The sequence below is a fragment of the Aplidium turbinatum genome, chromosome 1 (genome assembly GCF_918807975.1).
Source record: "Aplidium turbinatum chromosome 1, kaAplTurb1.1, whole genome shotgun sequence".
Taxonomy (NCBI): Eukaryota; Metazoa; Chordata; class Ascidiacea; order Aplousobranchia; family Polyclinidae; genus Aplidium; species Aplidium turbinatum.
Window position 1 is genome coordinate 30,969,136 of NC_137472.1, and position 13,135 is coordinate 30,982,270.

Genomic DNA, 13,135 nt, shown 5'->3' on the forward strand with positions numbered 1-13,135 from the left:
AAACTTTTCAAATCCAGTCATTTATTTTCATTGTCGTATCTTGGTTATTGCACTCACTACGCCACCATGCGACGCAATCAAATTGAAAATACAGTGAAAACGCGACGAAATCGTTGGGTAAATAGCGTGGTACACATTGAGCTGCGGAACAACGGCAGAAATGCAGTGGCGACTGCTGCTATTCCAAACACAACACACTTATGAAAATAATTAAAAAGGCACGTTTGCTTGAACTACTTTCAATCTTTTTCCGGGATGTACATTTCGTATAGTTTGACATTCCTTAGAAGAAAAGTTGAAAGACTTATTTCACAGACAGATACGTATTAATCATTGGTTGTGTTAAGAAAAAAAAAACTTCTCACCACCATTGTTGATACAAAACGAGTAACATAAATGAAGATAAAGAAACATGATATTATAGCAATTGTGACATCATCATAAGAAAATAACTTTAAAGTCGTGTGTCATGCGTAATGACAAACAGGAGATTCGGTTGGTGAATGACGAAGAAAACACGATTGATGGTTGATTGCCGTCGACAAAAGAAACACTGAACAACAACAAAGCATGGCCTGCAATACGGTCTCGATTCCACGCAATCATTGGTTGGTTTACAAAATAAGTTTTAGGTCTCGCAGATGTAAAACAAGGCGAAGGTGTAAGTGGCTGAAAAAGGGCAAGGACGTAAAATACGCAGAACAAAGCAATAAACACACAAATTCAAGGACATCATGAACAAACAAAACGATAAAAAACAAGACTGATCAACCGCATTGTCCCATATGAGAACGTTTGAAGAACACTAAAGCGACAAATTGATTTCTCCACTGAATGAGGAATGAAAATATAAACACAGCAACAAACACTGCGATGTGACAGTCCCTTGAAAACAACAACTTGCATTGTGGGTGCGCGATCGATTTCGAATAATTGCGTTTTTTAACATGTCCTTCCCCACCAAGGTTGCAATGTGTGATGTAAAGAGAAGATTAATTTTCACAGTGAATCTTTTCCGCCTCGGCCTCTCCCAGCTACCAAAAGTTGTCTTTTTATATCGTTTCACCAAGTTCACGATGTAAAACTGGCAACTTATTCTGGCTAAGACACTTGGATGTTCTTATTTTCATGTGAGAGCTCAACTGACACAGTGAGTCACTTTCACGTCACTGGTGACGTCTTAGAGTCGAGAAAAGTGATAAGTAGAGGTTGCTTCTCTTTTTCCTTATCCTTCCTGCACCAGCCAATGAGGAGACCACCTTCGGTAGCAGCATAGAGCACCATGCTGTTGTGGGTGTAGGCGATGCTGCAAAACAAAGGCAACTTGGAATGATAACGAACATTATTAGCTGTTGAACCTTTTGTTAAACCAAAAAAGAATGTGTTGGAATTTTGAAGAAACTTTCTTAAGGGTTAGTTGTTACATGGCAAAGAATGTTGGCCAGCACTGACCAGATTATTATTGCAATTATTCCACAACACTGTACAGAACATGTTCAAATGGTTTGTGATTACACCATGCATCAAAAACGCTCTCGTTGTTTCAGCGGTGCAGTATAGCGCGTTTGTTCATCTCCATCCTAGTCAGAAAAATTAGTCATTTTTGCATTGATTCAACGTCAGCAGATGTTGAAACAATGTAAAAAGAACGGATTTTGCTGTCTGGGATATTCCTTCAAAGATCATAGTGCCAATTTTATCGTTAAACAAAACTGGATGGTCGCTGGCAGACTACACATCAAAAACCTCTACCTGACAATAGGTTGATGTATGCTTTGTGACGTTATATCTCTGACGTGTGTCAAATCCCAAGACGACCAGAGCCTGACAGTTCCGTTTTCCAGCCCTCCTGCTACCACGTTGACGGACACTCCCTCTGGGGCGTTACTGAACGCCACACAACGGACGATGTGCCTGCAGTCTTGCGCGGCCACCAAGCTCCCGTTGATCGTCCATAGCCTGATGTGGCTTCCACTGTCGTTGCCTGTGCCAGAGCAAGGTGGTTTTACTCAGGAAAAACGCTCATTCAACGTTTGAATATGTTTAAACAACATCGAAGGTTGCTATCGCACTTACATCTCTTTTGCGTCGGTAAGAATTAATAATAAGTCATTAAAATTAAAATATCGTAAAAAGATTTTAGCTGAGAAACTAACCGGAGCTACAGACTGTGCAGATGTCTCCTGATGTTTCGCTGACCGCAAGTGACGTAACTGGTCCAGCGTGGCCCGTCAATGATCTGACGTACGAAAGCGCGTCCAGGTCCCAGATGGCGGCTGTCCCATCCTTTGACCCGGACACGAAAATACGAAACGAACCGCAAACGGAGAGGCAGGTTATCTCCGCTGTGTGGCAATATAGCTCAGTGGAAGGGAGCAGCTCGATATCGCACCCCTGAAAAATAATGGGGGGTTTGCACATCATTGTGAACTGTTAGACATGTTCAACTGAAGACTGCAGACTGCAAATGTAGTTTGGTTAATTTTTTAACAAATTTTGACTGACGCAAAAGTCACCTCAAAACAAAATCAAAGATTCAGGTAAATGTTGAAAGAATTTAAATTGAATTATGCGTCGAGCGGAATAGCTTTATAGGATTACCTTTGACCCATTTCACTGCATTGAACAGTTCAATAACCAGTTAAAGTCATGCCATTGAGAAAAAGCAATTGTTATGAGACTGAAAACTTTTAGACATTTTCTAATTTCAACTGCTGTGAATGCTATCTTTCGTTTCGTCTATCAAAATGAATGTCTTTTTAAGTTCAACCAAACTTACCTTTTCCGGCAAAGGATTGCACCTCTGTGCAATGATGGTTCCCGAGCGGCTTCCGAAGATCACCGATCTGCAATCGGGCGTTGCCACGCAACAAGCCACGTGGTTGTCAGAAGAAAACCTGGCCAGGTTGATGCCAGGAGTGTTGTGCTTCAACTTAAGACGGATGATACTGAAAAATAACGGTTGTCAACACAGTTATAACGTAATATGTATCAAATTAAAACGAAGTTTCAAAGTTGGGTGATTGAATGGCAATGGAAACATTAAAATTGGCAAAAGAATATTTGTGTTAAAGTTGGGGGGACTGCATTAAATAGGTAAAATGGTGAGTTCCATACTTGACCCAAGCATCGGGGGATAAAAAGATAATGTTCTCATTGTGCTAAGCTATCGGCACTAACGAGAGTAGAGTGGCCAGTTTTTTTCTCTCGGCCGCCTTTATTTCAGCAACTATGCCCACTACCTACCCAATTTATTACACCCTTAGTGGAGGTGAGCGGTGTTTTTCAACAAACAGTTTATGCCGGGAGTCGAACCAGGATTACATGATTGGAAAGCGAACGCCTTACCAGCTGCGCCATCCCACCGATTTGTAAAGAAGGGTAGGTGAGTTAACCAAGATTGACCATCGAACGGACATGACAAAATTGACAATATGACTACCACAGTAGTTTTTATTGCTCCAGTCGAAGAGATGCCAAAGCTAAATTGAAAAACAGTCTTTTTAAACTTAATAGAATCTTCTTACTTGTCGGGTTTGTCAAAAGTAACCAGGGCAGACCAACTGATATCGACGGGCTTGCTTGAGTGGGACGACTTCTTGTCACGTGTGTAGACTACAAGCAGACTCATCTTCGGGGCCAGCGCGCACACATCGTTAGTCTGCAACGAGACTAAGCCACCGATCGGTCCGGACATGAGCTTGTGGAGAAATATGAAAGGTTCAGCTGCACTGGGGGAGCCAACATACTCACCCCATTGTAACCCCTTCACGGATGGTATGGGGCGTGGAACCTGAAAAAAAGAATTCCTTTTATGAATATAATACATCGCTTCAACACGTACTAATTACGGAAACTATTTTACTATTATACCAAATCATTTTAGGCACACAATGTATTAATACTTGGTAGTAACGCAGATTAAAATACTTTGCAAAAACAAGACAAACGTTGCGTCATGGTTTGAAAAACAACATCACCATTTTGTTAGTTAAGGTCATGTCAAGTGTAGGTTGTAAATGATAGCTTCATAACTGTTACCTTGGAATTCCTTTGTCGTCGATAAGTTCTTGTATCACTGCTGCCCCTTAAGCTCCCGATTATGGAGGTGGGTAACATATCTCCTAATCCCCCTACCGAGCTCCCTGGAAAATACGTTGTTGAGGTTCATTGGACAATCCAATGACACATAAATCACAATCATTCCTTTAGAAAATCAGTGAAGTTTGATGGAAGGGTTTAATCAAATTGACTCACTTTGATTGGTGGATGTGGACGCATCTCCCTTCCCTCCGCTCTCTCCATCCAAGCTCCGAGCAGGATGGGGACTGGAGAATAACATCTTGGGAGTCTGTCCGTATGTTTTCACCATAGTTTCCAGTGCTTTCCTCTTCACCGGTTCATCCACAGAAGAGATGTCCATCCCGAAGTATGTCTAAAGATAAAAATAGTATCCTTAAACCTTCGATAAGTGCAATTCACCCATAGTTGAGAAACTGACGAAAACAAATTAAAACTTCAGAGAATTTACAATATACCAAAAGAGTCTATGTTATTAAGTACTACGTTCGTTGAACTGCATCTTTACTAGTTTAGTGTGCAGCGCCTTTGCTGTGAACACGTTTTACCCATATTTTACAAGGAACAGCAGGAGTTGATGAGGCAAAACAGTTAAACAAACTTTCGTTTTTGCGAGAAGTTTACAGTCAACTTACAGCAGGGTGGAAGACATTGACAGCCTCCAGAGCTGGCTGGCCCATCTGCTTGTACCCGAACACAAGATCCACCCACTTGTGCAGGTGGGAGGTCACATAGTCGCTCTCCAACGCCTGGAATGTGTTCAATGTCATTACAAACTGATTGTGGATCACTTCCGAATCGTTACTTTGATGGTACTGTATTTCTGCACCTAGTGCAGTCTTGCTTGGAACACAGATAGTTAAATAAACAAAATCAGCTATAAGTATGCTGCGGAATCGATGCTAAACGATAAAGAAATTCGATCTTCTGCATGCAATTAAAACCCAGCCCAGTGACCAAACGGGCAAATATTGCTGAGAATCAATTATTCTTGCGAATTCGACTATTAACACCGTTGATAAACGCAATGGAACGTTGTACTAAATTCCAATGAAAGTTGTACACACCTGGCGGTGGATAAGAACAAACAACCTCGGATCTTCACGACACCATAGTGGAAGGGTCACGTGATGCACACGTATGCCGCACTGACGCAAGCCAAAATCAAAACCTGAAACGATTTTCAATTTTTGGTTTTAAATTTCCTTTAAAAAGTTAATTTCCACACAAGTACATTGTAAAAAAAAAGGTAACGGCTGAAATTGAGCAAAAAAACGTGAAATTTGTTTGATTAAAACGAAGAAAGGATTTCGCAATTGACGGTTTACCTTCCAGATTGCACAAAAACTCTGGAAGAAAGAAGAATTCCGGTATGAGCTCCTTGACATCAGTGGTGGATGCGTAGGATGACAACCTGTATGTGGTGGCCATGGAGTGGAAAGTGCGATCGGGGATGTCGAAGGAGGCGTCTTGATATTCCAGGAAGAGTTGGGTGAACGGCGGGAGACGTACAAGGAAATGCAGAACGGTGCCACTGGAAGATGGAAATTATTACCGTTACAAATAGGCCTTCACGGTTATCAGCGAAGCACAAGACAAAGTAAAAAGTACCGCTCCATAACGTACAAAGCTAGAGTAGCCTACTCACTATATTTCCCAATCATAAACAAAGTTTTTTTTTTTTTTGCAAAATAAATACAAATACTGAACAAAAACAATTTTCAAACTGGTTATATCCTCAATTAAAAGTAAAAATGATGACGTTTTTCTAACCTGTTGGAATAATGCGACCCATAGTGAAATGGGGGGGTCTTCAGCTCCCTCTCATCCTCCGTGCAGTTCTTGTAATCATCCTCCAGAAACTTGTAGCGCTCCCGAAAGTGCTGCTCCCGACTAGAATCTTGAACTGATATAGGTTTGTCAAGCAGCCTGCAGAGACCAAAGTAATTGACCGCCAAGCAAAACATAATTAATTAATTATACAGCCAGCAATCAGCCAATTTCACATTAAGTCACCGTCTTCAGACGTTGAAACAATGTAAAGGTTGACTGATTCGAAGGCGGGAATTTTAGTTCGTAAATCTTGTAAACGTAAACCAACGTTAACACAACCTAAAAGAACTACCGGGCGAGAGAGTAATTGCACAACGTTGGCCGGTCAAAGAAAACTTTTCTCACTTACCTGAAAGACGATGTTGTTTCGAGGTCTAGGATCTGGTTTGAGTAATCGGAGAGTACGAAGGGGAAGACCGGATACTGCATGAGGTCGTTGAAGGAACGTCCGGCAGTCTTGTTAAGCCTGGTCAGGTACTCAAAGTTGGTCATCCTGCCCGAACACCAGGACTTGGTCAGGGATTGGAAGTCATCGGTCTGCAACAGGTTTGGAAGGTCCAGCTTGCTCAGTTCGTCGTAGATCATGTCCCTCTCCTGATTGCGGTGATGAAAATAATGTTGATTTGATTTAAACTGATGTTAGATCGATGTAAGAATTACCACACAGAAGCCAGACTGAAAAACTAAACGCTCAAAAAGTTATAAAAGTGTACATGGATCGCATCTTTTCCATTATTTTTTATATCAACTTCCATGTCTGTGGATGTTGCATCAATTTAGAAATACTGCAGCACTCTGCAGCTATGCAAATTTAGGGATGCTGTTCAAGGTCAATTACAAGGGACTCACGAAGATGTTTCTGAAAGCGATCAGATACGTCTTCCCATTGATTAAAAAGATCTCGATGGCAGTGTCCCGGAGCTGCCACCATCTCTTGTGGTACTCCTCTACATCTCGATGTTGCCATGACAACGACAGGATCTCGCGCTCGCCAAAGATTGCCTGGAAATTCAAATAACATTGCAGGCGGCTTCAACTTGGAGTCGTTTATATTAAATGAAGCAAATAATAATCATAAGCACATGGATGGTACATGTAGCTTGGTATTGTCAAAAGTTGAACCAAGGACAGGTGCTATCCCATACCTTTCTACAAAATAGAGATTTCATGACGGGCTTCTAAAGCCACCAAGAAAATAGTGAACTAACAGTATTTTTCGTTATTCAAAGACAAGCTGCGAGAGTAGAAATACGCAAGAGCATCTTTCGTCTGATGATCCACTAGATGCGGCACCTGAGTGAGTGAAGGGTCGACAATGGCCTGGTCGGCGACGAAGTATATGTTGCCCTCTCCGATCAGTATCTCGCCACTGGTCTCGCATGCAGCTGTCACGTTGGTGCAGCTTTGCACCATGCTGATGCGTTCGTTCGTCTGCAATCTGAAATATGACGTGCTTGTATTGAAAAGTTACAGGGTTCACGATGATCACGATGACGTGGTAAAGAAAGCCAAGGTGGTTGGAATTTCAGACGAGCAATGGAATATCCAACACGATTTTGAACAAAAATCAAAAACTTTACAAATAACAGAATAAGCGTTGTTTCAATGTATGATGAAATATCAAACTATAAAGTATAATTTTCTTTCCATTCATTAGTGGAAATTTAAAACCATGAAAACGTGTTCGTCTTCACAACAATACCTAACAAATAGCCGAGTAGACAGAGATACAACACATGGGTTCGATATAATTCCAAATCATCAGGGTATAGAACAAAGATGGCCATTGCCTTTCCCATTGTGGCAGCGGGAAAACTGCGTCAATGCGATACATTCCTCCATTACATTATTTGCCCGATATCACCATGAGCGTCCAACAACAGAGGATTAATGATTCCAAGAAAGTAACTTCGTACAAAAGTTCAGCAGCGAAATGTTCGCTTCGAATATCGGCAATCGGTCCAGTTCAACACACGCACTGCCAAATCACAAATTTAACGATGCCAGATAGAAATGTTACTTCAATATTATTCCTGAACAATAAATAAAATTTTAAAATCGGATCTCTCACCTCGTTCTTATTGTAACCGAATCTGAGCAGTGAGAGTCGTCTTCGAAGAGGAAGGCGAGAGGACGTTTATGAGGGACGGAGAACGATGAACAAGGAGAAGTGTTCCCTTCGTCGTTGGTCTCCATAGAAACCGGTATTCCCCTGGGTTGCGAGCTGCTCTCGGTGGTGATGTTGTTGAGGAGAAATCGCTTGTCGATCCCGATGTGGCATCGTTGTAACCGGCGACGCTCTCTGTGCGATATCTCGACCAATCAAAAACAAGCACTCACATCAAAAATGGCGTGAATAGTTGATTTAGCCTGAACTCAAACAATGGAAGTTTAGTATCTTCTACGTAGGTTTGTCCCACCATTCTTGAGGAAGGTTGTGTACATCACAGATTGTTGGTTTTCGTTAAAATTGACAGATTTTCATGAAACTGAAAACGTCATAACTGTAACCGCCTACCTGAACGGACCCTCAGTGGGGTTCAACTGCCATGATTTAGGATATTCGTCTGGGTTGTACCATACCGCCCTCTCGTGAGCTAATTGTTCCAACAACTGGGTCCACTTCTTACGAACGTTCAAATCCTTCAACACAACTTCCTGCAAAGAAAAAAATGCAGTGATGTGTTTCCTTAAGAATATGGAACGAAATCCCGATCCCGTGTACGTGCCATGCGAAAGTGCGAGATTTATGAAGAACTTGTGCCTAAACTTTGACCTTGTAAATCAAATCGCAGATAAGCCTCAAACAAAGGAGTACTCGCAACATTGAATGCTAAAAGGAAAAACTTCTAAAGTAAGTTATGTTCCAACACTTACTATCGCAAAGTAAAACTAAAAAGGCCACATAAAGAAACTGGCTCCTCACACCAAGCCCGGCTGAAACTGAACCCGGGACGAGCTATCAAGCTGTCAGACATGCATGGAGACCAGACTCTCACCTTCATGCGTCCGTGCATCTTCTTCCTTTCACTGTTCTGCTGCAGCACAACTTGCTGAGTCATGTCCATGGCGTGTGACGACACGTGCTCGGCCAACCGTGACGTGCGAGTGACGAGCAGTTGGTATTGGGAGATGTTGAACTTATTCCATTCTGTTCGACGCTTTTTCCTCTCCTGGTCAAACTTCTCCTGCGCGATGCAAAGCTCCAATTAGCCAAAGCTTAACATGACACATAACAGCACGAGTAACATGCAACTTATAAATCTTTAAAGACAAAAATAGGACAATCTAATTAACTGATGGAAAATAAATATTGAAAACACATTACGCCGTGTATTCAACTACGGAAAACGAAGCAAAAGCCATTATTACTTATACATTGCTTTAACGTTTAATAGTTGAGCGCAAGGATCGGGTAAATTTTTGTCTACTTAATCTATATCTCAACCATCGGCATATTACGCCTGGATACGACAAAAGCGTAAGTTTGATAAAAGAATTAATTGATCACCTGGAATTCGTCGAGTGGGCCTGGGGAGGAGAGTTCGGCCTCAGATGAAGCTTCGTGGATGGCCCGCCTGTGCTGGGATGACACCCTGTGGCCAATCCTACTGATTATCTTTGACAATTTCTTCCCATCGTGCTTCTCCTGCTTGGTCAACTGCTGCTTGTAGTAATACAAGAGATAATGCAAGTACACGGCAACCTGTGAAGGTTAAATGCGTGAATTTAAATACTTTCCATGAAATAAGATGTACCGGGAGAATTGTGTGTTTTTTCATTGCACCTGTGAACAAAACATTTATCGAGAAGCGATAAATTGACAAACAGAAATCAGTTTTCATACTTTTTAAAAGCAACAGACTACAACTGAATGGAACTATATGTCAGACTCAAAACAAGTTATCACTTATGAAAGGGATATTGATTAGAAAGAAAGCCATCTTGGAAGTAGCAAGCAGTCTATGTCCAGTGTTTCATGAGCCAACACGAATAACGCTACAAAAGACTTAGTATTATATAGTTTTATAATAATGGCAAGCACAAAAATGATGGTTGGGTGCAAAATTTGAAGGACTTTTTCTTATAGCGCTTGAAACCATAAAATCAATAAAAAAAACGATAAGTTGATGTGACTTGCCTTTTGGCCTTCACCGGACGCAGGAGGAAACAATACGTTGACAAGGGACTCCACCTTGGGATGGCTCATGATGTGAAGGGGGTATGCCCGGTCGCGCAGGTCGGCTTGCCAGGGGGAGAGGAAGTGCAGGATAAGTCGTGACGCCTGTGAACAATTAGTCAGTTGAACTTTCAAACGATGGTCTCTTGTTGGCAGTTCCGTGGTTAGAATTTTAGCACAGCGGTGTGATTGTAATGACCATCTGGAGTTGACTTGCTAGTTATTGCTTTGTTGTTGTAAAGCTATTTAAAGCTCAGTACTCCGTTTTAAGGCTAAAATTTTTTGAGGTGAATTATATTAGAATTTGGTAGTTTGGTCTAAATAACACTAAATTCAAGCATAGACTACTACACAAGTGCACTGTTTGAGCATGCTATATTATCAAAACACTTTTTATAACAACAAATCTAAGTCAGAGAGAAAAAATAAAACCAATACTTGATGAACAACCTGATAATTCAATTTACGGTATGAGATTTGAAGCGAAAAAACATCTCCACCAACTGAGTTGAAACTTGCAATCGCTCCTGAACATTCATTTGTAACTCACTTGCTCCGCGAGCACGGTATGGGAGAGGTTGAGGATCCTCTCCCATGAGAGGACGGATGAATTAGTGGAGGGAAATTTCCTCTTACTAGAATCTGACGAATCCGTCAAAGAAAAGAGCCATTCTACTATTATGTCGAACGTCAGTTGGGAAAAAGTTCTGAGCACAAATAACAAATAGGAGTTTATAAGCAAACTCTTAACATCATCACACTACGTAAAGCTATGTTCTAGCAGTTCAGCAAGCGACGATTGAAAATGAAAATTTACTTCTAGAAATCATTAAAACACCCATCTTTGATTTATTCCTTCTTTTGCGATAACTTAATCGTTTCAACTTTGTTTTTGCAAAGTCACCGTTAATTTTGTTTCTTTCACAAAAGATACGTATGAAGAAACTAAAACAAATAAATGCGTTCTCATCACAAGCAAACTGTGAGCTTACGATGATTCAACAGCGGTCTAGAGCCTCTGCAGCCGAGCGTCAATCCTTTTATCCCTATGGAGTAGGTTGTCGTTTACCCGCAATACAACGCGATGCTACATGAGAGAAGTCAATCTTTTGAACAATCCAAAACACGCAGACATTTTGCGACATTTGATGGGTGAGAAAAGAACACATAAGTTTTCCCCTATCAGTCAGTTGCATTTGCGTCGCAAATTGCTAGCATGGCAAACATGCATGTTCAATTGTTCATTGTTCATGGAAGCTCAGCAATCAGCATACTAAGTTCAAAAATCGCCCGTGTTATATAACGTACAAATCGCTGTAGTTTTGCATCAAACCAACTAACACGTCCCTCACCGGTCGCTATCGGAGATCTGCGGAGAGATGGCTTGTGCGAAGCTGTTGTTGATTCTATGCGGCTCTTCAGGTTGGACGGGAGAGAAAAAAGGAGCAAATGTTTCTGTTTTGCTGGCACTGCAAGGAAAAACAATCGCTACGTTGAAACACGTTACTTAAGATTTCATGTGACGAAATACAACAACGCCTACAAATGTGATTGAAATAAAGAATAAGTGGTGAAAGGTTAGAGTCGTTTGTTTATACAAACTTACAAATATTTTCGTTAACCAGAGAATGCAAGCGGCTTTTGAGTCTTACTGACTAGGTATAGATAGAGTGGTATGCATGCACAATTGCACATTGCACACCACAGACAAAAATGAATCTAATAGTTGACTGGTTTCACAAAAACAGCAAAATTTCAAACACCCTGCAACCAAATGCACTCATCATAAAATGACCAGTTATTGCACAACATTATTATGGAACACCACCATAGCAACCAACCACAATTCTTCATCGCTGTGTTCAGTGAAGACGATCCTATCGACCGATATGATGATGACGCGCTGCAACCTGTGCGCAGTTTCCGTTTCGTTGATCTTCCTCCGCTGGTTCCCGCGGAATGATCTCGATCTGAGAGCGTTGGTGCGAGGACGGAAGGATCTGGAGGAAGGAGACTATGAAAATCAACTTATTGTTGCGTTTTTTGTCAAATTTGCGAAGTGAAATCTTCGAGTGGCGCGGGATGCATATGTTTGTTAAGAGTTAGTAAAGGTAAACTATGAATCACTTTTTTCGACCGGTGACGAGAAAATATAATCTTAGTTTTATATCGATGGATGTAGAACCACAGTAGAACGACTCACCGCAGATTGATTGGATATTTAATGCAGAGAACAAACAACTAATAGCTGCTCCAGAAAAAAATTGAAGTGGATTCAATAAACGACACCATATTTTGGTTGTTCATTTTTTCTGCAGTAGTTATTAGCTGCGTGTTTTATGTGAATTCATTGAACGACTCAAAGCAAACGTTTGATGATCTTAATGAGAATTACAACAGAAGCAGATATTGATATAAATTGGCAATGGGTGTAAGGTTGACGCTTACAACAAAACAATGTCGGCTAATAATATTCTAATATTTGAGGGTCAAACTTCTACCTTGATGACGTCACATGAACTTTTTCAGGTACCAAGCCATGTTGCCAGGTAGAAAGTTGATAATTACACTGATGCCGTTTGACGTTGATTGGACGTAAGAATCAAGCTGATATTTTGCAACAACCTCAACCACCTACCCTGTGCTCTTAGTGTCGCTGTTGATGGAATTGTAGCTCGAATGAGAAGCCGAATCCAGATGGCTCCTCCCCCTCGACAGGGCAGGGGAAGGAACGTAGAAAGCATCGTTGCAAGTGCCCATGCTATGCGCTCTCCTGTGGCTGTTCTTCACTCCACTAAACAACACAGATGTCACAATTGAGCATCCTATGTACTGTGGTTATTCCTATGTTGCCATGCCATGTTTGACCAAGCAGACAATGTGGACTCAATATTATTGAGGTAAAAAAATAAAACGAGACATGATTTTACCAATTCTGAAAAAGCAAAACTGTAGATCCGGTGATTGTTACGTAAGCTGCTTACCAACAAGACATTGATTGAAACAACATATTACCCTGCATGGAAACAAGTCATAAGTTAA

General features: G+C 41.2%; 1 protein-coding gene across 1 annotated transcript in view; it reads right to left on the reverse strand.

The window, feature by feature from the left end:
* Positions 1–17: 17 nt before the first annotated feature.
* Positions 18–13,135, reverse strand: part of LOC145764736 (lysosomal-trafficking regulator-like) — a 41,126-nt gene continuing 28,008 nt past the window's right edge. The window contains 23 exon segments of the mRNA XM_082576395.1: positions 18–1,306; positions 1,753–1,984; positions 2,157–2,394; positions 2,780–2,948; positions 3,528–3,793; positions 4,042–4,145; positions 4,258–4,435; positions 4,716–4,829; positions 5,148–5,251; positions 5,409–5,614; positions 5,854–6,009; positions 6,263–6,507; positions 6,763–6,915; positions 7,207–7,351; positions 7,985–8,215; positions 8,432–8,571; positions 8,913–9,101; positions 9,425–9,619; positions 10,055–10,198; positions 10,644–10,800; positions 11,446–11,562; positions 11,935–12,107; positions 12,728–12,887. Coding sequence (XP_082432521.1) covers positions 1,162–1,306; positions 1,753–1,984; positions 2,157–2,394; positions 2,780–2,948; positions 3,528–3,793; positions 4,042–4,145; positions 4,258–4,435; positions 4,716–4,829; positions 5,148–5,251; positions 5,409–5,614; positions 5,854–6,009; positions 6,263–6,507; positions 6,763–6,915; positions 7,207–7,351; positions 7,985–8,215; positions 8,432–8,571; positions 8,913–9,101; positions 9,425–9,619; positions 10,055–10,198; positions 10,644–10,800; positions 11,446–11,562; positions 11,935–12,107; positions 12,728–12,887 — 3,961 coding nt within the window. The 3' untranslated portion in view covers positions 18–1,161.